At 64.6% G+C, this 24,617-nt stretch overlaps 1 protein-coding gene across 1 annotated transcript in view; it reads right to left on the reverse strand.

The window, feature by feature from the left end:
• The window catches only part of MUC2 (mucin 2, oligomeric mucus/gel-forming), a 34,433-nt gene that overhangs the window by 4,268 nt on the left and 5,548 nt on the right, over positions 1-24,617 (reverse strand). The window contains exons 10-45 of the mRNA XM_058527673.1: positions 24,456-24,566; positions 24,301-24,370; positions 24,017-24,154; positions 23,761-23,925; positions 23,194-23,288; positions 22,671-22,797; positions 22,050-22,305; positions 21,853-21,905; positions 21,630-21,730; positions 21,076-21,227; positions 20,641-20,779; positions 20,225-20,335; positions 19,960-20,139; positions 19,623-19,862; positions 18,940-19,096; positions 18,540-18,671; positions 17,464-17,611; positions 16,827-16,870; positions 16,211-16,429; positions 9,883-15,146; positions 9,159-9,824; positions 8,422-8,969; positions 7,845-8,272; positions 7,080-7,744; positions 6,411-6,890; positions 5,900-6,338; positions 4,803-5,144; positions 4,301-4,512; positions 3,771-3,945; positions 3,015-3,262; positions 2,274-2,457; positions 1,784-2,009; positions 910-1,088; positions 424-493; positions 183-280; positions 48-79 (exon numbers count right to left, since the gene is read on the reverse strand). Coding sequence (XP_058383656.1) covers positions 48-79; positions 183-280; positions 424-493; positions 910-1,088; positions 1,784-2,009; positions 2,274-2,457; positions 3,015-3,262; positions 3,771-3,945; positions 4,301-4,512; positions 4,803-5,144; positions 5,900-6,338; positions 6,411-6,890; positions 7,080-7,744; positions 7,845-8,272; positions 8,422-8,969; positions 9,159-9,824; positions 9,883-15,146; positions 16,211-16,429; positions 16,827-16,870; positions 17,464-17,611; positions 18,540-18,671; positions 18,940-19,096; positions 19,623-19,862; positions 19,960-20,139; positions 20,225-20,335; positions 20,641-20,779; positions 21,076-21,227; positions 21,630-21,730; positions 21,853-21,905; positions 22,050-22,305; positions 22,671-22,797; positions 23,194-23,288; positions 23,761-23,925; positions 24,017-24,154; positions 24,301-24,370; positions 24,456-24,566 — 12,894 coding nt within the window. The remainder of the gene's footprint in view (positions 1-47; positions 80-182; positions 281-423; positions 494-909; positions 1,089-1,783; positions 2,010-2,273; positions 2,458-3,014; positions 3,263-3,770; positions 3,946-4,300; positions 4,513-4,802; positions 5,145-5,899; positions 6,339-6,410; positions 6,891-7,079; positions 7,745-7,844; positions 8,273-8,421; positions 8,970-9,158; positions 9,825-9,882; positions 15,147-16,210; positions 16,430-16,826; positions 16,871-17,463; positions 17,612-18,539; positions 18,672-18,939; positions 19,097-19,622; positions 19,863-19,959; positions 20,140-20,224; positions 20,336-20,640; positions 20,780-21,075; positions 21,228-21,629; positions 21,731-21,852; positions 21,906-22,049; positions 22,306-22,670; positions 22,798-23,193; positions 23,289-23,760; positions 23,926-24,016; positions 24,155-24,300; positions 24,371-24,455; positions 24,567-24,617) is intronic.

Here is a 24,617-nt window from a genome sequence, read left to right on the forward strand (position 1 = left end):
AGGATTTGTGGGAGAATCCCGCCCCAGCACCGAGGGGGAGGGCCTACCTTTCTTGGCACGTTGTCAGGTCCCACACAGCCTAGGAAGAAACAAATCCTGTTAGGAGAGTCCTGGTGCCGCAGGAGCCAGGGTCAGCCTCGTGGAGGCAGAAGGGGACGACAGGAGCGGGCGGCGCAGCCTACCGCAGAACTCCACACAGACGTCAAAGCCAGGGGCGTAGTTGACGGTACCCTCGGGACAGAAACAGCCCTCCAGGCTGGTGCTGTTCTGCTGCGAGGAGCTGGAGGGGTGGGAGGGCTTCATGAGATGGGTTTGGACGGGCTGGGGAGCAGGCACGCAGGACCACCACACCCAGATGGTGCCGCCCAGGCACACGGCCAGAGGGGCAAGCCCGCCGTCCCCGCACATCTTCCAACAACTGACCTGGACTCGCAGGTGGGTTCCTCCGCAGGACCACAGGCCCGGTACTCCCTGTGAGACGGGCATGTCACCGCTGTGGGAGGGGGGCGGCAGTCAGAGGGGCCGAAGCCAGGAGGGAGGAGCCTGTGACTACCCCCCCACCCCCTGGCAAGTGACAGTCCTGCCCAGCCCCTCCCACAAAGGACCCACCCTCTCACACTGGCTGAGGGCAGCCAGCTGCCCAGTGCTGCCCACCTTGGCTCCCCGTGCTGTCCCGAGCCGGGAGATGGGTGCCCGGTGCTGCTTAGCAAGGCTAAGTCCCTCCAGCGCTCCCGGCCCCTCCAGCCAGCCCTCCTTCCCCACCCCAAGGCCCAGCCTGCCTCTGTGTGCCTGGCCGCCCCACCCCCGTCTGGCTTCAGCCTGGGCCCAGCACCCAGCAGAGCCTGGACACCCCCGCTGGTCAGCGGGACCCCGGCCCAGAGGCGGGGGCGGGGGCAGGCGGGCACTTACAACAGGCCCCGTGGGTGTGGCTCCGCCAGTCGATGCAAACGCCCTCCCGGGCACAGAGGGCCGCATAGGTCTGCAGGCTGATGCACTCCAGGCCCGAGTCAGGCACCAAGCAGCTGTCGAACACGCAGGCATCGTAGTAGTGCTGGGGGGGCAGCAGGGCGTGGCACTCGGCGAACAAGCTGTTGGGGAGGGGGTGTGGGTCACACTCTGGCCGGTGCCACCTGGCTCTCTCACTCCCCACCACCCAGCTTCCGCGCCTGGGCTGCCCTGCTGGAGCCTGGCTTGGCCTGCATCCCACCGAGGGGCCCGACACTGTGGCCCGAGGATGAGGCCGGGGGCTGGGCTCCCAGAGACGGAGGCTTCACATCTAAATGGCCGCTGGGTACCAGGATTCCCCGCTTCAGCAACCCTGGCAGAGGGCCACCCAGCCTCGACTCACATACCTCTGGGGACGAGGTGCTCACTCCCATGGATGTCAGCTTTGGGAGCGCCCCCTCTCTGTCTATGCCCGAATCTGCCTCCCTGGAATCAGCCCTGAATGCTAGCTCTGTCCTGGGTCAACTGGTCTACCCCAGGCTTCGAGCTCGGCCTACCCTGCACCATCCCAGGAGGTAGGAGAGACTTGGGGGTTCAAAAACGGCACGGGGGTGTCTGACAAGGCAGCTCTGCCCCACAGAAATCAGGAGCCAGAGCCCTGGGAACCTGCCCGTGGGGCTGCGGTCCTTCTGCCTGCCCAGCCCCACACCAGGCCCCCGCCTCGTCTCTTCTTTGCAGGTGGTGGGGGCCGGCGGGCACACAGAGAGGCGAGGCCGCTCCCTGAGCCCCTGCAGCTCATGAGTGACGAGGCCACAGACAGGCCCGGGCACAGAGTCACCTGTCCTGGATGAGCTCGCAGAGAGGAGACGCACAACCCTTGCGTAGGGTGGTGCCGCTGGCCCCCGCTGTCGTGATAGCCGGGCGCTGGGTGGTGAAGCTGGAGTGGGGACAGTGCGGCTTGGAGGGGTCGTTCACCACCCACTGGTCAGCTGCGACCTCACAGTTGGAGATGATCTCCCCGCTGGGCAGCACGCAGTCGTCCGAGGTGGTGTTGGTGCACGTGCCTGCGTTGGCGAGAAGGGCCACGTTGTCCAGCAGACCGGGCGAGCCCCTGGGCCCCTGCCCTTCTCCTGCCCAAGTCCCCTGGGGACCAGCCGGCCAGGGCCAAGGGCACAGACTAGACTAGACCCCTATTGGCGTCCCACAGGGGCCAAACCCGGGGTCACAGCCACGGGGCCCTGAGCAGAGGAGCAGGACCTCAACTGGGCTGGCGGGTGCCCACTCCCCGCCGGCCTCCCGGGGCAGGGCCGCAGGGGGCAGGGGCTCACCACACTGGCCCTTGGTGTTGTTGCCGAACAGGCGGTAGGGCAGCCTGATGGAGAAGGAGAGGCCGTCGTAGGAGATGAGGGCGCCCAGCTCGGGGATGTCCACCACGTACTTGAAGCCCGATTCGTACACCTGCAGCCCGTACTTCTTGTAGGGCAGCGCCACGGCCTGCTTGTTGACCCGCACCTGCGGCGACACGCCTGGGGTCAGGGAGGGCCAGCGGGGCAGAAGCTGCCACTCAGCGGGAGGGCTGCCCTGCCCTCGCCGCCTGGAGAAGGGAGCCTGTGTGTCTGGGGCGGGGGGGCAGGTGGGCTGGGCCTTCACAGAGGGCCTGGGGCCGCCGCCCCCCACCCCACACCGCGTGGTGGGGGTCCTGCCCTTCCTCGATTCCTTTCCATTGCGCTGGGCAGACTTGTCCAGGCTGGTCCCAGGGGTGAGGCAGCGAGGGCGCTGCCCTCGGAGCCCCCCAGACTCTGGGGCCCTGTGCAGAGGGCAGGGCTCCCCCAGCCACGGGAGCCAACAACTCTGTGCGGTGTGTGCCTCCATCCTTCCGCCACAGAGACCTGCACCCAGGGTGGCCGGCAGGGGCAGGAGTGGGGAGGTCAAGGGGGCCCTGACGCCCGGGTGGGCCTGCGAGAAGAGCCGCATGTGTCCCCTGAGCGCTGCCCCCCTCCCAGCCCCTGTCCGCCACCGGGGGAGGGCGCCTGCACGGGTGCGCCCGCGTGGACGTGGCTGCTGCCCACCTGCACGGTCAGCGGCATCATCTGCACGGTCTTGAGCAGCACCTCCTGGGTCTCGTGGCGCACGATGAGCGTGCGGGGGCAGGACACGCGGTCGTTGACGTCGCAGTGGTAGTTGTCGATGTAGACCCCAAAGTTGTCCACTGTGGGGTTGACCTCCTCCACCAGCACGTATGTGCAGTTGCCCTGGTAGCTGTAGTAGAGCCCGTCGAAGGTGGTGTAGTGCGGGTCCCCCCAGCCCGTGCAGTAGCCTGCGGAGGGAGCCCGGGTGAGCTGGGCTGGGCGGGGGGCGGGACAGGGCCAGGAGCTCAGGGCTGGGCCGGAAGAGCAGGCAGGAACCGAGGGGCCGGCAAAGTCTGCTCTGGGGCACGTGGGGCATCCAGGCTGGGGTAGATGGGGGTCAGCTTCTTCCGGCCCCCAAAAGGCACCTCCCCACTCAGCCTTCAGCGGCCGTTCCTTCCGCAGGACGGGGCCTGGCTTTGGAGCCGGAAGGTCCGGGTTCAAACTCCAGCTCTGCCCCTCTCACCACAGAGGTGCCTGTGCTCCACAGGCACACCCCTCCCCTGCCCGGACCCCCTCGAGGTGGGGAATCAGCTGGGGCATGAGAAGCCCCTCTGGACATGTGCCTGGCCCTCGGTGAGCTCAGCTGTCAAGGCCGTCACGTCCAACCTGGGGTCTGTGCCTGAGGACCTCAGGCCCCACAGCCCCTGCCCACAGAAGGGAGGAGCGGGGAGGGTCCGAGCCATGGTGCAGGCTTACAGTCGCACTCCCAGTGCCAGCAGCAGCCGTCGGGGTCCAGGACACGCACGGGCTTGAGATTGTTGGAGCAGGTGGGCATGGGCGGGGGCTTGCACTCCACCTGCACGATCTCCACAGTGTTGTCGTGCTTGCACGTGGCCATGGTGCAGTTACAGATCCACCACGTCTCGTTCACCTGCAGGTGGGGAGGGTGCAGGGTCAGGGGGACCAGCCTGGCCGCCGCAGGCTGCCTCGGACACTGCTTGTGAGGCCCCGGGGCGAGCACCAAAGAGCCCTCCCCAGGAGGCTGAAGGCCAAGTCGGTCCCGTCAGGGAGGCAGCTTCACGGCCACCGTGCTGCAGCAAGAGGGGTGTGGGTGAGAAGATGGGGGGTGCTGGCAGATCCTGCGTCGGAAAGGCAGCTTGACACTGTGGCCCCACTGGGGTGGTGCGGGTGTGGGGACAGGGGCGTCTTGGATGACCAGCAGGAAGGCGCACCTGGGGCATTTGATGCCTGGACAGTGGGGACACAGACACCCACAGCCCACTGACCTTTCTGGGAGGGTTAAAGTCTGGGCACCCAGGGTGCTGGGTGGTGGTCAGCACGCTGGATGTTGTGGACAGGTGGGGCGTGGGCGTGGATGGGCTGGATGGTGGGGAGGGTGTGGACGGGCAGGACCAGTTGAAGAACTGGAGGGAGCAGTTCAGAGAGCAGTTCACGTAATAGCAGGTGTCTCCATGCGTGCCGTTGTACACCAGCTCACCTGCCAGGGGAGAGAGACCAGTGCCTACGCCATCCAGGCAGGGCTGGTCGCCACAGTGCACAGGCAGGGCCCCACCCAGGCAACCAGAGGGAAGCCCACCATGCCCTCTCCCCCAACTCGTGGCTGCAACGAGGTGGGGCTGGCCATGGAATCGGCCCCCCGCACGTGGCACCCAGCTTCCCAAGCAAGCTCCCAGGTTAGACCTCAGACCTGACTCCTAACCACGGCCAAGCAGAGCCCAAAGTCCCACAGCCTCCGCCATTGCGAGTCAGAGGGAACAGCCTGCGTACCCGGGGCGTAGTAGTGCGTGTGGTTCGTGTGGTTCATGTGGTCCGTGTGGTTCAGAACACAGCAGTGTTTGTGCGGGGAGCCAGTGGACGAGCTGGTGGTGATGACGGTGCTCGAGGTGTTAAGTGGGGTGGAGGTAGGGGTGGACACACTGGTGGTCGAGGTGCTGGTGGTCTGTGGCATGGGCGGCGTGGTCGAGGTCAGGGTGGAGGTTCCTGTGGTGGTTGTTGAGACAGTCACAGGAGTGGGTGTGGAGGGGGGTGCCGTGGTGGGCGAGGGGGGCCCAGTGGTGGTCCCGCTGGTGGGGGTGGTCTTCGATGGGGTGGGACCTGAGGTCTGCGTGCCTGTAAGGATGGAGGTGACAGGTGAGGGCTGATGGCAGCGGCTTGTCACAGATGTGCAGCTGGACAGCTCACTTGGGGCTGTGGCATAGAAAGGCCTCAAGTCCATTGCCCCGGCTCCCAGTTGCGTGGCAGGACAGGGTAAGCAGGGCCGTGTCCACGGTGTGTGCAAGGGGCAGGTCCACAGGGAGAGCACCTGCCCCAGGGCAGCAGCAGAGCTCACCGGCCTGGCCAGAGGGGTGGCCACAGGACACCGGTCCGTCCAAGGACACTGACCAGCTGCCCTCCGAAGCCACAGAGGGGAGGCGCTGACAGAGAGAGGGTCTCCCCAGGCACCTGACTGGCAGCCTCTGCTCCCCACCCGGGCCTGGCCCCACAAGCCTCAGTGGGCTCCCCTGGGCACGGTTCTGCCCACGTTGCCATCACACAGCTGTGGGCTGGGGGAAGTGTGCCACAGGCAGCTGTCCTGAAGAAGGATGTTCTGTGGGGGCGAGTGGGGGTCCTTCAGCTCCGCTGCCCACACACAGGCCAGTGGCCATCGGCGCCCTGGACTCCCAGTGGCCAGGCTCAGCTGGCAAGGGAGGCTCACCAAGCCCGCTGGAACTTTCCTGGAGACCACTCTCACTAGGCAGAGCAGGGGCCCCAGCGCGGGTCAAAGGAGCTTCAAAGCTCCCCTGGTAGGAGAGTGAGCTCTCCGGGGTAGGGAGGATGTGAGAGCATGTCCCTGCAACCATGCTGGGCCCGTGGGGTCTGTTTACCTGGAGTGGTGGTGCCGGGGCTGGGCGGACGAGAGGGTGTAGTGACCGTTGGTGCTGTTGGTGTTGGGGGCCAAGGTGTGCTGGATGTCTCCACGATCATTGGGGTGGTGGTCAGCAGTGTGGTTGATGCCGTGGAGGAGGGGGAGGTGGACTGAGAGGTTGGAGGGGAGGAGGACTCAGGCGAGGGTTTTGGCGTGCTGGTCACACCAGTGGATCTTGTGCCTGTAGGAGTCGGGGTCTCCGTGCTGGTGGTGAGGATACTTGGAGTCGGGGTTGAGATCTCAGTGGTGGTGATAGTGGTGGTGGTTGTGGTCCCTATCCTGGGGCTAGGAGTCGGGGTTGTAGTCCCTGTGATGGGGGCAGTGGTGAGGGTTGTGGGCGCTGTGGTGGTGATAATGGTGGGGGTTGTAGTCTCTGTGATGGGGGTGGTGGTGGGGGTTGTGGGCGCTGTGGTGGTGGTGGGGGGGGGTGTAGTCCCTGTGATGGGGGTAGTGGTGGGGGTTGTGGGTACTGAGGTGGTGGTAGTGGTGGAGACTGTAGTCCCTGTGATGGGGGTAGTGGTGGGGGTTGTGGGCGCTGAGGTGGTGGCAGTGGTGGGGGCTGTAGTGCCTGTAATGGGGGTAGTGGTGGGTGTTGTGGGCACTGTGGTGGTGGTAGTCGTGGGGGCTGTAGTCTCTGTGATGGGGGTAGTGGTGGGGGTTGTGGGCACTATGTTGGTGGTAGTTGTGGGGGCTGTAGTCTCTGTGATGGGGGTAGTGGTGGGGGTTGTGGGCGCTGTGGTGGTGGTAGTGGTGGGGGGTGTAGTCCCTGTGATGGGGGTACTGGTGGGTGTTGTGGGCGCTGAGGTCGTGGTAGTGGTGGGGGCTGTAGTCTCTGTGATGGGGGTAGTAGTGGGTGTTGTGGGCGCTGAGGTGGTGGTAGTGGTGGGGGCTGTAGTCCCTGTGATGGGGGTAGTGGGCACTGGGGTGGTGGTAGTGGGGCTGGCTGTAGTCTCTGTGATGGGGGTGGTGGTGGGGGTTGTGGGCGCTGCGGTGGTGGTGGTGGGGGGTGTAGTCCCTGTGATGGGGGTACCAGTGGGTGTTGTGGGCGCTGTGGTGGTGGTAGTGGTGGGGGCTGTAGTCCCTGTGATGGGGGTAGTGGTGGTGGTTGTGGGTGCTGAGGTGGTGGTAGTGGTGGGGACTGTAGTCCCTGTGACGGGGGTAGTGGTGGGGGTTGTGGGCGCTGAGGCGGTGGTAGTGGTGGGGGCTGTAGTCCCTGTAATGGGGGTAGTGGTGGGTGTTGTGGGCACTGTGGTGGTGGTAGTCATGGGGGCTGTAGTCTCTGTGATGGGGGTAGTGGTGGGGGTTGTGGGCACTGTGGTGGTGGTAGTGGTGGTGGCTGTAGTCTCTGTGATGGGGGTAGTGGTGGGGGTTGTGGGTGCTGTGGTGGTGGTAGTGGTGGGGGGTGTAGTCCCTGTGATGGGGGTACTGGTGGGTGTTGTGGGCGCTGAGGTCGTGGTAGTGGTGGGGGCTGTAGTCCCTGTAATGGGGGTAGTGGTGGGTGTTGTGGGCACTGTGGTGGTGGTAGTCGAGGGGGATGTAGTCTCTGTGATGGGGGTAGTGGTGGGGGTTATGGGCACTGTGGTGGTGGTAGTGGTGGGGGCTGTAGTCTCTGTGATGGGGGTAGTGGTGGGGGTTGTGGGCGCTGTGGTGGTGGTAGTGGTGGGGGGTGTAGTCCCTGTGATGGGGGTACTGGTGGGTGTTGTGGGCGCTGAGGTCGTGGTAGTGGTGGGGGCTGTAGTCTCTGTGATGGGGGTGGTGGTGGGGGTTGTGGGCGCTGTGGTGCTGGTGGGGGGGGGTGTAGTCCCTGTGATGGGGGTAGTGGTGGTGGTTGTGGGTGCTGAGGTGGTGGTAGTGGTGGGGACTGTAGTCCCTGTGATGGGGGTAGTGGTGGGGGTTGTGGGCACTGAGGTGGTGGTAGTGGTGGGGGCTGTAGTCCCTGTAATGGGGGTAGTGGTGGGTGTTGTGGGCACTGTGGTGGTGGTAGTCGTGGGGGCTGTAGTCTCTGTGATGGGGGTAGTGGTGGGGGTTGTGGGCACTGTTGTGGTGGTAGTGGTGGGGGGTGTAGTCTCTGTGATGGGGGTAGTGGTGGGGGTTGTGGGCGCTGTGGTGGTGGTAGTGGTGGTGGCTGTAGTCTCTGTGATGGGGGTAGTGGTGGGGGTTGTGGGTGCTGTGGTGGTGGTAGTGGTGGGGGGTGTAGTCCCTGTGATGGGGGTAGTGGTGGGGGTTGTGGGCGCTGAGGTCGTGGTAGTGGTGGGGGCTGTAGTCTCTGTGATGGGGGTAGTGGTGGGGGTGGTGGGCGCTGAGGTGGTGGTAGTGGTGGGGGCTGTAGTCCCTGTGATGGGGGTAGTGGGCACTGGGGTGGTGTTAGTGGTGCTGGCTGTAGTCTCTGTGATGGGGGTGGTGGTGGGGGTTGTGGGCGCTGTGGTGGTGGTGGGGGGGGGTGTAGTCCCTGTGATGGGGGTACTGGTGGGTGTTGTGGGCGCTGTGGTGGTGGTAGTGGTGGGGGCTGTAGTCCCTGTGATGGGGGTAGTGGTGGTGGTTGTGGGTACTGAGGTGGTCGTAGTGGTGGGGACTGTAGTCCCTGTGATGGGGGTAGTGGTGGGGGTTGTGGGCGCTGAGGTGGTGGCAGTGGTGGGGGCTGTAGTCCCTGTGATGGGGGTAGTGGTGGGTGTTGTGGGCACTGTGGTGGTGGTAGTCGTGGGGGCTGTAGTCTCTGTGATGGGGGTAGTGGTGGGGGTTGTGGGCACTGTGGTGGTGGTAGTTGTGGGGGCTGTAGTCTCTGTGATGGGGGTAGTGGTGGGGGTTGTGGGCGCTGTGGTGGAGGTAGTGGTGGGGGGTGTAGTCCCTGTGATGGGGGTACTGGTGGGTGTTGTGGGCGCTGAGGTCGTGGTAGTGGTGGGGGCTGTAGTCTCTGTGATGGGGGTAGTAGTGGGTGTTGTGGGCGCTGAGGTGGTGGTAGTGGTGGGGGCTGTAGTCCCTGTGATGGGGGTAGTGGGCACTGGGGTGGTGGTAGTGGGGCTGGCTGTAGTCTCTGTGATGGGGGTGGTGGTGGGGGTTGTGGGCGCTGTGGTGGTGGTGGTGGGGGGTGTAGTCCCTGTGATGGGGGTACCGGTGGGTGTTGTGGGCGCTGTGGTGGTGGTAGTGGTGGGGGCTGTAGTCCCTGTGATGGGGGTAGTGGTGGTGGTTGTGGGTGCTGAGGTGGTGGTAGTGGTGGGGACTGTAGTCCCTGTGACGGGGGTAGTGGTGGGGGTTGTGGGCGCTGAGGTGGTGGTAGTGGTGGGGGCTGTAGTCCCTGTAATGGGGGTAGTGGTGGGTGTTGTGGGCACTGTGGTGGTGGTAGTCATGGGGGCTGTAGTCTCTGTGATGGGGGTAGTGGTGGGGGTTGTGGGCACTGTGGTGGTGGTAGTGGTGGTGGCTGTAGTCTCTGTGATGGGGGTAGTGGTGGGGGTTGTGGGTGCTGTGGTGGTGGTAGTGGTGGGGGGTGTAGTCCCTGTGATGGGGGTACTGGTGGGTGTTGTGGGCGCTGAGGTCGTGGTAGTGGTGGGGGCTGTAGTCCCTGTAATGGGGGTAGTGGTGGGTGTTGTGGGCACTGTGGTGGTGGTAGTCGAGGGGGCTGTAGTCTCTGTGATGGGGGTAGTGGTGGGGGTTATGGGCACTGTGGTGGTGGTAGTGGTGGGGGCTGTAGTCTCTGTGATGGGGGTAGTGGTGGGGGTTGTGGGCGCTGTGGTGGTGGTAGTGGTGGGGGGTGTAGTCCCTGTTATGGGGGTACTGGTGGGTGTTGTGGGCGCTGAGGTCGTGGTAGTGGTGGGGGCTGTAGTCTCTGTGATGGGGGTGGTGGTGGGGGTTGTGGGCGCTGTGGTGGTGGTGGGGGGGGGGTGTAGTCCCTGTGATGGGGGTAGTGGTGGTGGTTGTGGGTGCTGAGGTGGTGGTAGTGGTGGGGACTGTAGTCCCTGTGATGGGGGTAGTGGTGGGGGTTGTGGGCACTGAGGTGGTGGTAGTGGTGGGGGCTGTAGTCCCTGTAATGGGGGTAGTGGTGGGTGTTGTGGGCACTGTGGTGGTGGTAGTCGTGGGGGCTGTAGTCTCTGTGATGGGGGTAGTGGTGGGGGAAGTGGGCACTGTTGTGGTGGTAGTGGTGGGGGCTGTAGTCTCTGTGATGGGGGTAGTGGTGGGGGTTGTGGGCGTTGTGGTGGTGGTAGTGGTGGGGGGTGTAGTCCCTGTGATGGGGGTACTGGTGGGTGTTGTGGGCGCTGAGGTTGTGGTAGTGGTGGGGGCTGTAGTCTCTGTGATGGGGGTAGTGGTGGGGGTGGTGGGGGCTGAGGTCGTGGTAGAGGTGGGGGCTGTAGTCCCTGTGATGGGGGTAGTGGGCACTGGGGTGGTGGTAGTGGTGCTGGCTGTAGTCTCTGTGATGGGGGTGGTGGTGGGGGTTGTGGGCACTGTGGTGGTGGTGGGGGGGGGTGTAGTCCCTGTGATGGGGGTACTGGTGGGTGTTGTGGGTGCTGTGGTGGTGGTAGTGGTGGCGGCTGTAGTCCCTGTGATGGGGGTAGTGGTGGTGGTTGTGGGCGCTGAGGTGGTGGTAGTGGTGAGGACTGTAGTCCCTGTGATGGGGGTAGTGGTGGGGGTTGTGGGCGCTGAGGTGGTGGTAGTGGTGGGGGCTGTAGTCCCTGTGATAGGGGTAGTGGTGGGTGTTGTGGGCACTGTGGTGGTGGTAGTCGTGGGGGCTGTAGTCTCTGTGATGGGGGTAGTGGTGGGGGTTGTGGGCGCTGTGGTTGTGGTGGTGGGGGGGGGTGTAGTCCCTGTGATGGGGGTAGTGGTGGTGGTTGTGGGTGCTGAGGTGGTGGTAGTGGTGGGGACTGTAGTCCCTGTGATGGGGGTAGTGGTGGGGGTTGTGGGCACTGAGGTGGTGGTAGTGGTGGGGGCTGTAGTCCCTGTAATGGGGGTAGTGGTGGGTGTTGTGGGCACTGTGGTGGTGGTAGTCGTGGGGGCTGTAGTCTCTGTGATGGGGGTAGTGGTGGGGGAAGTGGGCACTGTTGTGGTGGTAGTGGTGGGGGCTGTAGTCTCTGTGATGGGGGTAGTGGTGGGGGTTGTGGGCGTTGTGGTGGTGGTAGTGGTGGGGGGTGTAGTCCCTGTGATGGGGGTACTGGTGGGTGTTGTGGGCGCTGCGGTTGTGGTAGTGGTGGGGGCTGTAGTCTCTGTGATGGGGGTAGTGGTGGGGGTGGTGGGCGCTGAGGTCGTGGTAGAGGTGGGGGCTGTAGTCCCTGTGATGGGGGTAGTGGGCACTGGGGTGGTGGTAGTGGTGCTGGCTGTAGTCTCTGTGATGGGGGTGGTGGTGGGGGTTGTGGGCACTGTGGTGGTGGTGGGGGGGGGTGTAGTCCCTGTGATGGGGGTACTGGTGGGTGTTGTGGGTGCTGTGGTGGTGGTAGTGGTGGCGGCTGTAGTCCCTGTGATGGGGGTAGTGGTGGTGGTTGTGGGCGCTGAGGTGGTGGTAGTGGTGAGGACTGTAGTCCCTGTGATGGGGGTAGTGGTGGGGGTTGTGGGTGCTGAGGTGGTGGTAGTGGTGGGGGCTGTAGTCCCTGTGATAGGGGTAGTGGTGGGTGTTGTGGGCACTGTGGTGGTGGTAGTGGTGGTGGCTGTAGTCTCTGTGATGGGGGTAGTGGTGGGGGTTGTGGGCGCTGTGGTTGTGGTGGTGGGGGGGGGTGTAGTCCCTGTGATGGGGGTAGTGGTGGTGGTTGTGGGTGCTGAGGTTGTGGTAGTGGTGGGGACTGTAGTCCCTGTGATGGGGGTAGTGGTGGGGGTTGTGGGCACTGAGGTGGTGGTAGTGGTGGGGGCTGTAGTCCCTGTAATGGGGGTAGTGGTGGGTGTTGTGGGCACTGTGGTGGTGGTAGTCGTGGGGGCTGTAGTCTCTGTGATGGGGGTAGTGGTGGGGGAAGTGGGCACTGTTGTGGTGGTAGTGGTGGGGGCTGTAGTCTCTGTGATGGGGGTAGTGGTGGGGGTTGTGGGCGTTGTGGTGGTGGTAGTGGTGGGGGGTGTAGTCCCTGTGATGGGGGTACTGGTGGGTGTTGTGGGCGCTGAGGTTGTGGTAGTGGTGGGGGCTGTAGTCTCTGTGATGGGGGTAGTGGTGGGGGTGGTGGGCGCTGAGGTCGTGGTAGAGGTGGTGGCTGTAGTCCCTGTGATGGGGGTAGTGGGCACTGGGGTGGTGGTAGTGGTGCTGGCTGTAGTCTCTGTGATGGGGGTGGTGGTGGGGGTTGTGGGCACTGTGGTGGTGGTGGGGGGGGGTGTAGTCCCTGTGATGGGGGTACTGGTGGGTGTTGTGGGTGCTGTGGTGGTGGTAGTGGTGGCGGCTGTAGTCCCTGTGATGGGGGTAGTGGTGGTGGTTGTGGGCGCTGAGGTGGTGGTAGTGGTGAGGACTGTAGTCCCTGTGATGGGGGTAGTGGTGGGGGTTGTGGGCGCTGAGGTGGTGGTAGTGGTGGGGGCTGTAGTCCCTGTGATAGGGGTAGTGGTGGGTGTTGTGGGCACTGTGGTGGTGGTAGTCGTGGGGGCTGTAGTCTCTGTGATGGGGGTAGTGGTGGGGGTTGTGGGCGCTGTGGTGGTGGTAGTGGTGGTGGCTGTAGTCTCTGTGATGGGGGTAGTGGTGGGGGTTGTGGGCGCTGTGGTTGTGGTAGTGGTGGGGGGTGTAGTCCCTGTGATGGGGGTACTGGTGGGTGTTGTGGGCGCTGAGGTCGTGGTACTGGTGGGGGCTGTAGTCTCTGTGATGGGGGTAGTGGTGGGGGTTGTGGGCGCTGAGGTGGTGGTAGTGGTGGGGGCTGTAGTCCCTGTGATGGGGGTAGTGGGCACTGGGGTGGTGGTAGTCGTGCTGGCTGTAGTCTCTGTGATGGGGGTGGTGGTGGGGGTTGTGGGCACTGTGGTGGTCGGGGTGGGGGGTGTAGTCCCTGTGATGGGGATACTGGTGGGTGTTGTGGGCGCTGTGGTGGTGGTAGTGGTGGGGGCTGTAGTCCCTGTTATGGGGCTAGTGGTGGGGGTTGTGGCCACTGGTGTGGTGGTAGTGGCGGAAGTTGTGGTCTCTGTGGTGGTGGAGGGTGGGGTAGGTGTCTCACTTGTGGTGGCAGTGGTTGGGGTTAGTGTTGGGGTCCCTGGGGTGGTGGCAGTGGTGGGTGTTGTGGACCCTGGGTTGGTGGTAGTGGTGGCGGCTGTAGTCTCTGTGATGGGAGTAGTGGTGGGTGTTGTGGACCTGGGGGTCCGGGTCGTGGTGGGGGTGGTGGTCCCTGGCGTGCTGGTAGTGCTGGGCGTGGTGGTCCCTGTGTTGGGCGAGGGTGGGGTAGGAGTCTCACTTGTAGTGGTGATGTTAGGTGTTGGTGTGGGGGTCCCCGGGATGGTAGTACTGGTGGGCGTTGTGGACCCAGGGGTCAGGGTAGTGGCAGGGGTTGTGGACGCTGGGGTGGGGGGAGTGGTGGGGGAGGTGGTCCCTGGGGTGGGGGGAGTGGCGGGGGGAGTGGGCCCTGTGGTGGTGCTAGTGGTGGGTGTTCTGGTCTCTGTGGTGGTAGTAGCAGTGGTGGTCGGGGGGCCAGTTGGGGTTGTGGTCTCTGTGGGGGGGGAAGGTGTGCAGTGAGGGGGAAAGTACCCACAGCAGTAGACGTTGATCTCATAGTTGAGGCAGTAAGGCATGGGGATGGCTCCCCCTGGCGTCTGTTCTTCGTTTTTGCACACCAGCCCAACAGAAATGTCGCACACCACCTTCTGTCCGAGCTGCGCGATGGGTTTGTTGGGGTACATACTGGCTCTGCAGGAGATGTTGACTGCGCTGCGTGGTCCACAGACGTTTCCAATGGATTCAATGTCTCCACCGGGTTTGGTAAATGCTGGTTTACCAGAATCCAGCCAGCCAGTCCATATGCAGTCCAAACATGGAGTGGTGGTCATGGTCGAGGTGGTGGTGGGGGTCGTGGTGGGTGTTGGGGTTGGGGGCTGTGTGGAGGGAGTGGTGGTGATGGTGGGGGTCGGTGTTGGGGTCTGCACCGTGGTGATAGTGGTGGGGATTGTGGGCGTAGTGGTGGAGGTAGTGGTCCCTGTGGTGGTGGAGGGTGGGGTAAGAGTCTCACTTGTGGTAGTGACGGTAGGGATTGGTGTGGGGGTCCCCAGGGTGGTGGTACCAGTGGGCGTTGTGGACTGTGGGGTCACAGTAGTACTGGGGGTGGTGGTCCCTGTTGTGGGTGTAGTGGTGGAGGTTGTGGTCCCTGTAGTGGTGGAGGGTGTGGTAAGAGTCTCACTTGTGGTGGTGATGGTGGAAGTTGGTGTTGTGGTCCCTGGTGTGGTGGCAGTGGTGGGGGTTGTGGGCCCTGCGGTGGTGGAGGCTGGGGTAGGAGTCTCACTTGTGGTGGTGATGGTAGGGGTTGGTGTGGGTGTCCCTGGTGTCGTGGTGGTGGTGGGTGCTGTGGACCCTGTGGTTGGCGTAGTGGTGGGGGTTGTGGGCCCTGGGGTGGGCGAGGGTGGGGTAGGAGTCTCACTTGTGGTGGTGATGGTAGGGGTTGGTGTAGGGGTTCCCGGGATGGTAGTACTGGTGGGCGTTGTGGACACTGGGGTCAGGATAGTGGTGGAGGTTGTGGTCCCTGTGGTGGTGGAGGGTGGGGTAGGAGTCTCACTTGTGGTGGCAGTGGTGGGGGTTGGTGTGGGGGTCCCTGGGGTGGTGGTAGTGGTGGGCGTTGTGGACCCAGGGGTCAGGGTAGTGGTGGGGGTGGTGGGAGGGAGGGTTGGGGTTGGGGTCCCTGTGGAGGTAGTGGTGGTGGTAGTGGGGGGGGTTGTGGTCCCTGTGGTGGTGGAGGATGGGGTAGGAGTCTCACTGGTGGGGGTCGGTGTTGGGGTCCCTGTGGTGGTGGTAGGGGGGTGGGTAGTTGTTGGGGTTGTGGTCTCCGTGGTGGTGGTTGTAGGACACTCATACATTGGCTGGCAACAAAAGACACGTATCTCGTAGTCGTAACAGACTTCAAATGGTCCGGTTCCAAACTGGTCTTGGTTCTTGCAGATGAACCCAGACGAGACGTTGCACTGCACCCTCTGGCCCAGCTCCTCCCAGCTGAGCTGCGGCTCCACGGCCGACCTGCACTGGATGTCCTCGGGGGCCCGGCAGACCCTGTCGAACGTCTCCCAGTCTCCACTGTCAATGTCGGTCCTGGGGTGATGCTCATTGATCCAGTTGGACCAGAAGCAGCACGGCCCTAGGGAAGCAAAAGGCAGCCTTGGTGACCCTCGCCTGGGAGCGCGCCTCCCCGGGAGGTCACCGGGCCTCGGAGAAGTCAGAGACTTCCCACGACCGGCTGCCCCGCCATCACCCAAGGACCCTTTGGGGGGTCAGAGAGTTGAGGGCTGGACAACACTTCCACCCGCCTTTTGCAGCTGAAAGACTGAGGCCCAGAGAGGGAGGAGTGCCCCCCACGCTCCCAGGGCTGACAGACCCAGGCCTCCGGGCCCCAGGGCTCCTTCCTCTGCTGTTCTCAAATCCTTGTGCCAAAAAAGTAAATAAGCAAAGGGTCACCCATTCCAGTGAGGAAGGGGCTTGGCCTCGTCTCCTGACCAACAGTGCTGTCACCCAGAGCCGGCCAAGTCCCCCCGCGTGGGTCCCTGGACTCAACACATTGGGAATTGAGTCACCAAATACACCATCTTGGTGCAGAAGCAGTCGGCCCGCCAGCCCGGCCCCACACCAGGGCCTCAAGGGAAGCCCCCGGATGCTTTAGTGTGAACTGCTCTCCTCGCCCTGTCTGCCACGGGGAAGTACCATCCATGGGACTTACCCGGAGTCTGAGTGGAAGGTGAAACTGCAGTAAAGTGGAAAAAAGAAAAAAGAAGATGTCGTATAGTTCAAGATTTTTTAAAGTCTTTTTTAAGTTTTACACGTTTCTTTTTCCTATGGCTTTCATACCCCTGGTGGCTTGTCCAGGGGTAGCTATGATTTCAACCAGAACAAATGCAGAGGAATTTAAGGACATTTCTCTAACCCTTAGGATATTTTCTTGCTAGTTTTTGGAAATGTCCCCAAGTCGCCTTCACTGTGGTCTGGGCTCGGGAGTGTGGCCCATGACGCCAGCGTCTCAACTCACAAGGCCGGGGGCCGGGGGGACATTTCCCTGAGTTAAGAGGCATGTCAGCGTGACCTCTCGCCCGTGTGCAGAGGTGACAGCCTGCTGCACCAGCCACGCTCCTGCTCCTAGAAGGGCCGTTTCTGTGGCACTCAGGGTGCTGGGGGAAGCAGGAGCCCCAGGAGGAAAGGGATGTGCTGCCATGGGGGCCTTGCCTATGGTGGTCGAGGTGGTGGTGGTGGTCGAGGTGGTGGTCGAGGTGGTGGCGGTGGCGGTGGTGGTGGAGGGGCCAGGGGTCATGGTGGTGGATGAGGGTGGTGGGGTAGTCGTACAGATGTTGAAGTGCTTCTCCACCGCCCCATTGGGCCCACATGTCTCCGAGTAACAGAAGAAGCCATCCTGGGTGTAGTTGAGAATCTTCCCTGGGGGACGGGAGGGAGGCTGATGTCAACACGTTGGGAGCAAGACTCACAAGACCCCCCTCGGCCTGTCCCAAGAAAGGAAAGACGGGGTGTCCCCTGTCTCCGACAAGTGGCAAACCAACGCCCCATCGGGACCCATCCCCAGAACCCTAAGGGGCCCCCATCAGAACGCAGAAGCTGGGTCACAGGAGGGGCATTTGCCACAGGGAGCATCAGGATGGGTGCCCCAAGGGGCTGCTGCCCATCAGGCAGGTCTGAGCCGGGAAGGACCCCCAGGGTCCACGCGGCAGAGGAGGAGGAGATAGAGAGTCCTGGGTCCAGGGACAGGGCAGCCGTGGGCTCATCTGGGTGGGGGCCCGACCTGCCGCCTCGGGAGTAGCCGCAGAGGGCAGCTTACCTTCCTCGGGCCGGCAGACGACCTTCGAGGAGTCGGTGCACACGCTGGAAGGCAAGCGCGGCAGCTTCAGGTCCCAGGAACCCAGGAACCGCCGCCTTTCCCCGAGGCTCCAGCCTCCTTGCCACGCCCCCGAGACCACGCCCCCAGCGGCCACGCCCCCGAGGCCGGCACAAAGCCCCAGGGCGGTGCCCCAAAGGCCCACTCCAGAGGAGCCGCCCACTGGGCTCTAACTGTGGCAGAGTGGGGACGAGGCAGGGTAGGCAAAAGCAGGACGCAGAAGGGAGGCAGAGAAGGAAGGCCTGCCCCTCCCGGGGAAGGGGGCTGGTCCCGGCGCCCCGGCTCCTGTGTGCCAGCCAGCATGTGCCTGTGTGCGTGTGTGTGCCTGCGTGTCCATGCGCGTGTGCACCCACAGTGTGCATGTGTGCTGTGCGTGTGCATGCGTGTGGCGATGTGTCCACCTCTGTGTGCATGAGCACATTGTGTGCCTGTGCGTGGGTGCATGTATGTGTATGCACCTGGCTGCACGTGCACCTGTGCATATGTGGCCGTGTCACAGGTGCATGTGTGTGAGCATGTGTGCGTGTGCCTGTGCGCGTGCCGGCCTCCCCCAGGTCCCCCACGAGGAGAGCTTAGGTACCAAGACTGGCAGATGTCGTCCGTGGGAACGGATGCTCCAGGTGGGTAGTGGGTGTCCTCGACATAGCAGCCACATCTGTCTCTTGTGACGCACTTCTTCAGGTCCTCATCATAGATGGGCCTGTTCTTAGGGCACCGGGGGTAGCAGCCTAGCGGGCACAAGGCACGGGGCATGGGGCTTGGACCACAATGGAGGACCTCATGTCCAAGAGACCCCACCCATGGTCCCCACTCTGGGGAGCCCATGCCCAACAGACCCCGCCCATGGTCCCCACTCTGGGGACCCTATGTCCACCAGACCCTGCCCATGGTCCCCACTCTGGGGACCCCATGTCCACCAGGCCCACCCGTGGTCCCCACTCTGGGGACCCCATGTCCACTAGACCCCGCCCGTGGTCCCCACTCTGGGGACCCCACGTCCACCAGACCCGCCCATAGTCCCCACTCTGGGGACCCCATCTCCGCTAGACCCCGCTCGTGGTCCCCATTCTGGGGACCCCATGTCCACCAGACCCGCCCATGGTCCCCACTCTGGCAGGTCCTTTTCTCCAGGATATCCCTCGTGAAAGGCCAGGGACTGGAAAGGCAGGGACCTGGATTCCCCCTGGCTGGGACCTGCACACTGCCATATGGCCAAAGTTACAGGTAGGCCCCGCCCACCTGCTGAGGGACAGCCAGGCCCTGCTCAGCCTCTAGGGTTAGGGGGTGCGCCCTGAGCCCCTAACCTGATATCCCTCCCATGAGGTAGGATGCTCCCTCCCCAGACCTTCGCCGCTCACTCCATGTTGCTAGTTCTCAGCTCAAAGGCCCTGGAGAGCCATTTCAGACCCGCCTCTGAAAGGCACCCCCCCCCGCAGGTCCCCCACAGCACTTTCGCTCCTGACAACACCCGCTGGGTGTTAACCTGCTTCTTTTCTGCGTCTCCCCAGAGGGCGGGGTCTTAGCTCAGGCTCCAAGCCCACTGTGCCATCAACAAACAGATTCTGCAGAAGGTGAGCCTGGCCCACCCTGGGACTTGGGGTCCCCAGCCCCCACAGGACCTCTCTCAGGCCGCCCCTCCCCAGGGGCCCTGCTCACCCTCCAGGTAGGACACGGAGATGTTGGAGTGGATGCCGTTGACGGTCCTGCAGGTCTCGAAGCTGCGGTTCCCACAGGGCTCGTAATGCCACTCACACTCGTGCGGGGGGTTGTAGTAGTCGCAGAATATGGCTGGGGGGTGGGGAGGATGGGGTCAGACTCAGGGAGCCCCGAGGCCAGGGTGGGGGGGGATGGACAGGGATGGGCCAGCTCCCTCCTGCCCGCCCAGGCACCATGGTGGCCCCGAGGAAGGATGCTTGGATCCTAGCACCAGGGGAGGCGGGGAGGGGACCGCATACAACTCATCCCTTGGAGGGGTAGGGAGCGCTGTCCCTCCCAGAGTGCAGCAGCCCCCAGCCGGCCCTGCTGGCGCCCAGGTCCACAGCGGGGGGGCACTCACGGCACAGGTCCGGCGTCCTCCAGAACACGCAGGCCCCCTCCTTGGTGCATTCCTGGGCATAGGCGGCCACGGCAGAGCAGAAGCACTCGCAGTCGCCACCCGTGTCGCAGGAACATGAGTCCTGGACACAGGCCTCATAGAAGGGTTTGGGGTCCACCTGCAGGAGAAGCCACCATGTACCCTGGGCCTGTGCTGCCCTCATGGGGCCAGGCCTCCCCCTGCGGCTGGAGGAGCTCAGGACCCGGAGGCCAGCCCCGGTCCTGTGACAGGGGGCATCACCCAGCGCTAACTTCCCAGGGCTCCAGTGAGGCTGACGGGTAAGGTCCAGAGATGGTTGGCCAACTCTGGCCATGCAGACCCTCAGGGCCCCGGGGTCTTCAGCTGTAAGATGGGCCATTCTAGAACCTGTCCCCTCGCCCCCCACCGCCTAGAGCTGGGGGCCACCTGGGCCTAAGGGGGCTGTGTGTCCTTTCTCTCTCCTGGAAGGTACAGGAGGCTGGGGGTGCAGCCAGAGGTCTCAAGGAAGGCTGGACCTCTGGTCGTGTGTCCAAAGGACACAGAGGATGGCGCTGAAGCTGGAGGAGGCTGGAGGTGATGCAGCAGAGCAACTGCCCAGTGTGGAGCGGGGAAATGCTGCCCGCCCCCAGCCACAGCCGCGCCCGCCTGCCGGCGCCCCGCCCCACCTTGCTGTGGCAGGTGCTGAAGACCGAGCTCTTGATGAGGCTGCACTGCTTCTCAGCCCAGGAGCGGCGGTGCGGGTTCAGGGTGCATGGCTCGGGGGTGGCGCTCACGTCCGGGCAGGTGGGGGCCTCCTTCCAGCTGTTCCCGAAGTCCAGCTCACTCCCCACCACCATGTGGTCCCGCGTGGTGAAGTCGTTGCTGGAGCGCTGGTCGAAGTTCCCGCACAGGCCACACACAGTGCCCTGCGGAGAGGCAAGCCAGGGCCTTCGTGAGGGGGCCTTCGGGGGTGGGGGTCCCCTCTGTGCCTAGGAGGCCCGGTGGGCAGGGGCAGCCGTGCACCTTGTAGGAGGGGGCCAGCTTGATGAAGATGGTGGTCTTCTTGTCCCAGATAACAATGATGCCGACGCTGGCCTCCACCACCAGGTACTGGCCCACCTCCCGCGTGGTGTAGGCCACGTGGTGGCCCACGTCGCGCTGGATCACTGTGCGCTGTTTGTCCTCCAGCTTCAGCTCTGTCCTCTGTGCCCAGGGGAGAGGCCCGGTCACTGGCCAGGTCCAAGGAGCGCCGAGGACCCACACAGCCCCGGGAGTGGGCAGCACTTACCCCAATGAAGATCTTGATGGCCTTGGAGCAGGTGACGCCCGTGGTGCCGCAGGGGACGTTCTCGGTGATGATGCTAAAGGAGCCCAGCGAGGAAGTCTGTCCACAGTAGTCCTGGGGGCCCACGGGGGGTATGAGCCATGCCAGCTGGGCCACGGGTGCCCCCTGGGTGCCCTGCCCCGCCGAGCCTCAGCCCCTTCTTGTTGAAATGGGATGACCACGCTGCACCAGTGGCCTGAACCCCCCACGCGTCACTCACTGCGTGCCCATACCCCCCATGCACCCGAGGGAGGGTCACAGAGAGGAGGGCGGAGGAGGGGCTGGCCCCCCACACCCTCGGGAGCCTCCACTGAGAGCAGCCCAGGGCCAGCAGAACCGGGACCGTGGCAGGAACAGGCCTTGGTGGCGCCCTGGCTCACCTGAACCGCCACGTAGGAGCAGTGTCCGTCGAAGTTGTAGTACTTCCCGTCAAAGGTGATGTAGTGGCCGCTCCCATGGATGACACAGGTGCCATGGCACTTGGACTGGGTGCATGCCCAGCGCCCTCTCTGGCAGGTGCTGAGGAAAGCAGGAGAGGGGCCTGGAGGGGCTGCAGGGCCCGGGTCCTTCCACCCCTGCTCAGAGGGCGGCCTGGCCGAGCCCCGGGCACGTGCAGACATCTCCCTGGGCAGCTCACACACGATGCCCGCAAACCATCCCAGCCCGGAAAGGGCCATCCCAGCCCCCACTCCCATCCCGGCCAGGGCCTTGCCAGCCAGGTGGAGGCCAGGTGGCCCTGCAGGCCCCGGCTGGCCCCACAGGGAGAAGCCCCCACCTCGGCCCGTTCTCCAGGTCGGCCAGGCCAGGCCACTCACCAGGTGTTGCAATCCACCTTGATCTTGTCCCCGGGGGAGAACACGTCATTGTTGTGCACACACGGGCAGTCCCCCTCCACGACGCAGCCGCCACGGCCGTCGTCAATCAGCCCTTCGGGGCACACACAGCCGCTGACACACTCTGTCTGGTACTGGGGGCAGACGGGGAGTGGGGTTCAGGGATTAGAGGCTGGGCTCAGGCCGGCCAGGCCAGCCCTGCCCTTGGCTGCCCTCTCATTGACACTACAGACACCCCTCGTGTCCCCTCCCCTCTCCCCAACCCCTGACCCCTCGCCCTGGCCCACACCCAGAGCCCCTCATCCTTGGGCACCTCCACTGCTGGGCGGGGAGACCGCTGAGTGCTGCCTGCCAGGGACCCCTAAACTGGCCCCTGTGACTCCGGCAGGCTGAGTGGGCCCGCAGGCTGCCACCTGCCCCCAGGGGTGGGAAGCGTCAGTGAGGCTCATGGGTCCTCAGGAATCGGCACGGGAGCCTCAGGGTCAGTGTGGGAGCCCGGCTGCGCCCTCCCCTCCGCGGCCCGCCCCGGCACGCACATAGCCGGCAGCCAGCGTCTGGCAGCTGACAGGGCGGGGGTTCCGGATGGCCAGCGCTGTCCGGTTGTTGCAGTCGATGTGGATCTTTGGGGCTTTGCAGCCTGCAGACAGAAGGCCACCCCAGCTCAGCTGAAGATAGGGAGTGGGCAGCTAGGGCAGGCAGGAGACGTGGTGGGGGGAGCGGGCCTGGGGCAAGGGCCGGGCGTGGGTAGCGCTCACTTACTCGGGCCGATCAGCTTGATGGCAACGCAGTTCAGCCTCCCGTTCCGGCACACGCTGCAGGGAGAGGTGAGGTGAACGGGGCCCTTTGGGGGGCAGGCCCAGTGGCTCTGTGGGGTCAGGCGGGGATGTGGGCTCCCCCAGGTAGAGCCGTCCCTGCCCACCCCCCACGCCCTCCCTCCCGGGCCCCAGGCCACTCACCATCGCTCCTCCTGCCTCAGGACCACCGCCCCCGCCTCCAGGTAGAGGCCGCGGTGGTAGCAGGAGCACTTGGCCAGGGGCACGCAGCGGCCCTTCTCGTCCAGGAAGGTGTGGTCGGGGCAGCCGCAGCCGTCCACTGGCGTGAAGCCCTGGAGGCAGTGGGTGTCAGCCTCAGAGAGCGAGCGGCAGGTCTGCTGGCAGGTGGTCAGGTTGTAGAGGAAGATCTGCGAGTTGGAGCAGGAGTCCACCTCCCTGTCTGCAGAGGGCAGGGGCCGGCGTGAGAGACTGCCCCAGCTCCCGCCCCCGCAGGCGGCCCGCGAGGGCAGTCACCCTGGGGCCGCCCCCGCCCCACGTGCCTCCCTGTCAGGGAAATGGGCTGTGGCCACCGTTCTGGACCCTCCCCACTAGCGGGAGCAGCAGACAGCTGCTTCCTGCCGCTTCCCTTCCCGGCGGAGGAAGCTGGAAGCAGCGTCACCCGCCGGCAGTGGACTGATCCCTCTCCCTGGACTCAAGGCGAGCTGCCTCATGGGACGGCGGGTGAACCGAAGGCGGAGCCCGGCGCCCGTCCCGTGGATGTGCCAGGGCCCCGAGCCCAGGACGCCGGCAGGGGACAGCACTCACTACAAACTTGCTCCCTCCAGCCCCACAGCGTGACGCCCTTGGCGGCGCAGGCGCGGGCGTAGGAGGACAGGGCAGCGCACAAGCAGGCCTCGTTGTTCTCACAGTTGCACGTGTCGTATTTGCACCTCTGGGGGTAAACCGAGGCAGGGCAATGAGGGAGAGAGCCGGGCTGGGGAATGCCACAAGTGTGCAAGCACTCCTGGACACGCATGAGTGTACATGCACCCACACATACACACACATGAGCACGCTTAAACCCCCACCTGCACATGTACAAACACATGCACACACGTGTGTACGTGCTTACACACACAAACACGTACACATGCACACAGAGACATATGCTTGTATACACGTGTGCACACAAGCACATGTGTGCACACTCATACGCATGCTTATACATACACACAGCAACTTCTGGCAGGAGCCTCACAGGTGGCTGTCAGCCTCAGCCAGGTGCACGGAGCACCACTTCCTGTCACGGATCAGGTGGGTGGGGAGTGCGGGTGTAGGTCCCACCCACCTTGTAATACTCGGCTGGGTCCACAGCCCAGTGGCATCTGCCGAAGGGGGTCTCTGTGTTCTTCAGCAGGGAGCACCAGTGCTCGGCATAGTTGGCTGGAGAGGGGGGTCAGAACCTCAGCGGGGGTGGCCCTCCAGCAAGTCCCCTGAGTCTGGCTGCCCGGTCACCCAGGCTGGAGCAGACACTGCCCCGTCTGTGGACTGAGCCCAGGTCCTTCCCTCCAGGTCGGCTTAGCACAGGACGGTGCCCCCTTGCAAGGCAGGCGCGCCCACCACCCACCCTCTCCACCTCCCGGGACGCAGTGGGGCAGCATGGCGGATGGGAGGATGTACTGTTGTGGCACCAGGCCAGTCGCTGGACAAGGGCCACCACCCAGTGATTGGCAAGCCTGGCCCCTCTGCCATGTCACTTGGCGGGCTGCCATCGTGGGCCACCATAAACCAGGCATGTGGCAGAAAGCCGCAGGTGGAGGGGCCAGCCCTGAGGGGGGCAGGCCATCTCGCCTCCCCCCCACCCACCCAACCCCCACGTCCCACCGGGAGCCCCATCTGCCCGGCGAGGCCTCACCGCTCTCGATGTTGAGGGAGCAGGGGTCGTCCAGCCAGTCCTGCTTGTCCCCACAGCTCGACTGGGCCTTCCAGGTGTTGGCAAAGCCGGCCCCCGTGGCCTCCACCAGCCCACCGGCAGTCTGGTAGTCATCGCCCTCCTGGCCGTTGAAGTTCCCGCAGAGGCCTGAGGGGCCGAGGACAGGGTTGGGAAGGTCGGGGCGCCACGGCGGGCCCCGCGTGGGGCTCTGTGGGGGCGAGCGGGCGGGGCCACTCACCCTGCACGCTGCCCTGGGCCGCCTGGTCCAGCGTCAGGAAGAGCTGCATGACGGGCTCCAGCTGCACCTGCAGCCTGAGGCCAAGGGCGGTGTTGACGGTGAGGTGGTACGAGGACGGTTGGAAGATGGAGAAGCTCGCTGCGGGCGGTGAGGGGCGGTGAGGGGCCGCTCAGCCTGCTGTCCCTCCCACCCCACCCAGGACCACCACCTTCAGCAGGAGGGTCTTGTGCTGGGGGGGCTGCCCTCCCGCCGCCCCCAGCCGCGCGCCCCTGAGCAGGGCTCACCTGTCACGTGGGGCAGGTTCACCTGCTGCTCGTTCAGCAGCACGCTGCCGTCCGACTTGAAGGCCACCACCTGTGGGAAAGGCCGAGGGGACGGTGGAGCTGACAAGGGCCTTGGAGCCCCCGGGGGTGCTGGGGGGGGCAGGGGGGGCACCCACGTTCCGCTTCTTGTCAGCCAGCAGCACCACCGTCTTCAGGCAGGTCTGCTTATCCGTGGAGCCGCAGGGGGCCAGCTCGCCCAGGAGGGCGTAGGAGTCGTTGTGGTCGCTCTGTGGGGATGGTGGGGGTGCTGAGCGAGGCGGGGGCTGGGGGCATCTCCC

The sequence above is a fragment of the Diceros bicornis genome, chromosome 31 (genome assembly GCF_020826845.1).
Source record: "Diceros bicornis minor isolate mBicDic1 chromosome 31, mDicBic1.mat.cur, whole genome shotgun sequence".
NCBI lineage: Eukaryota > Metazoa > Chordata > Mammalia > Perissodactyla > Rhinocerotidae > Diceros > Diceros bicornis.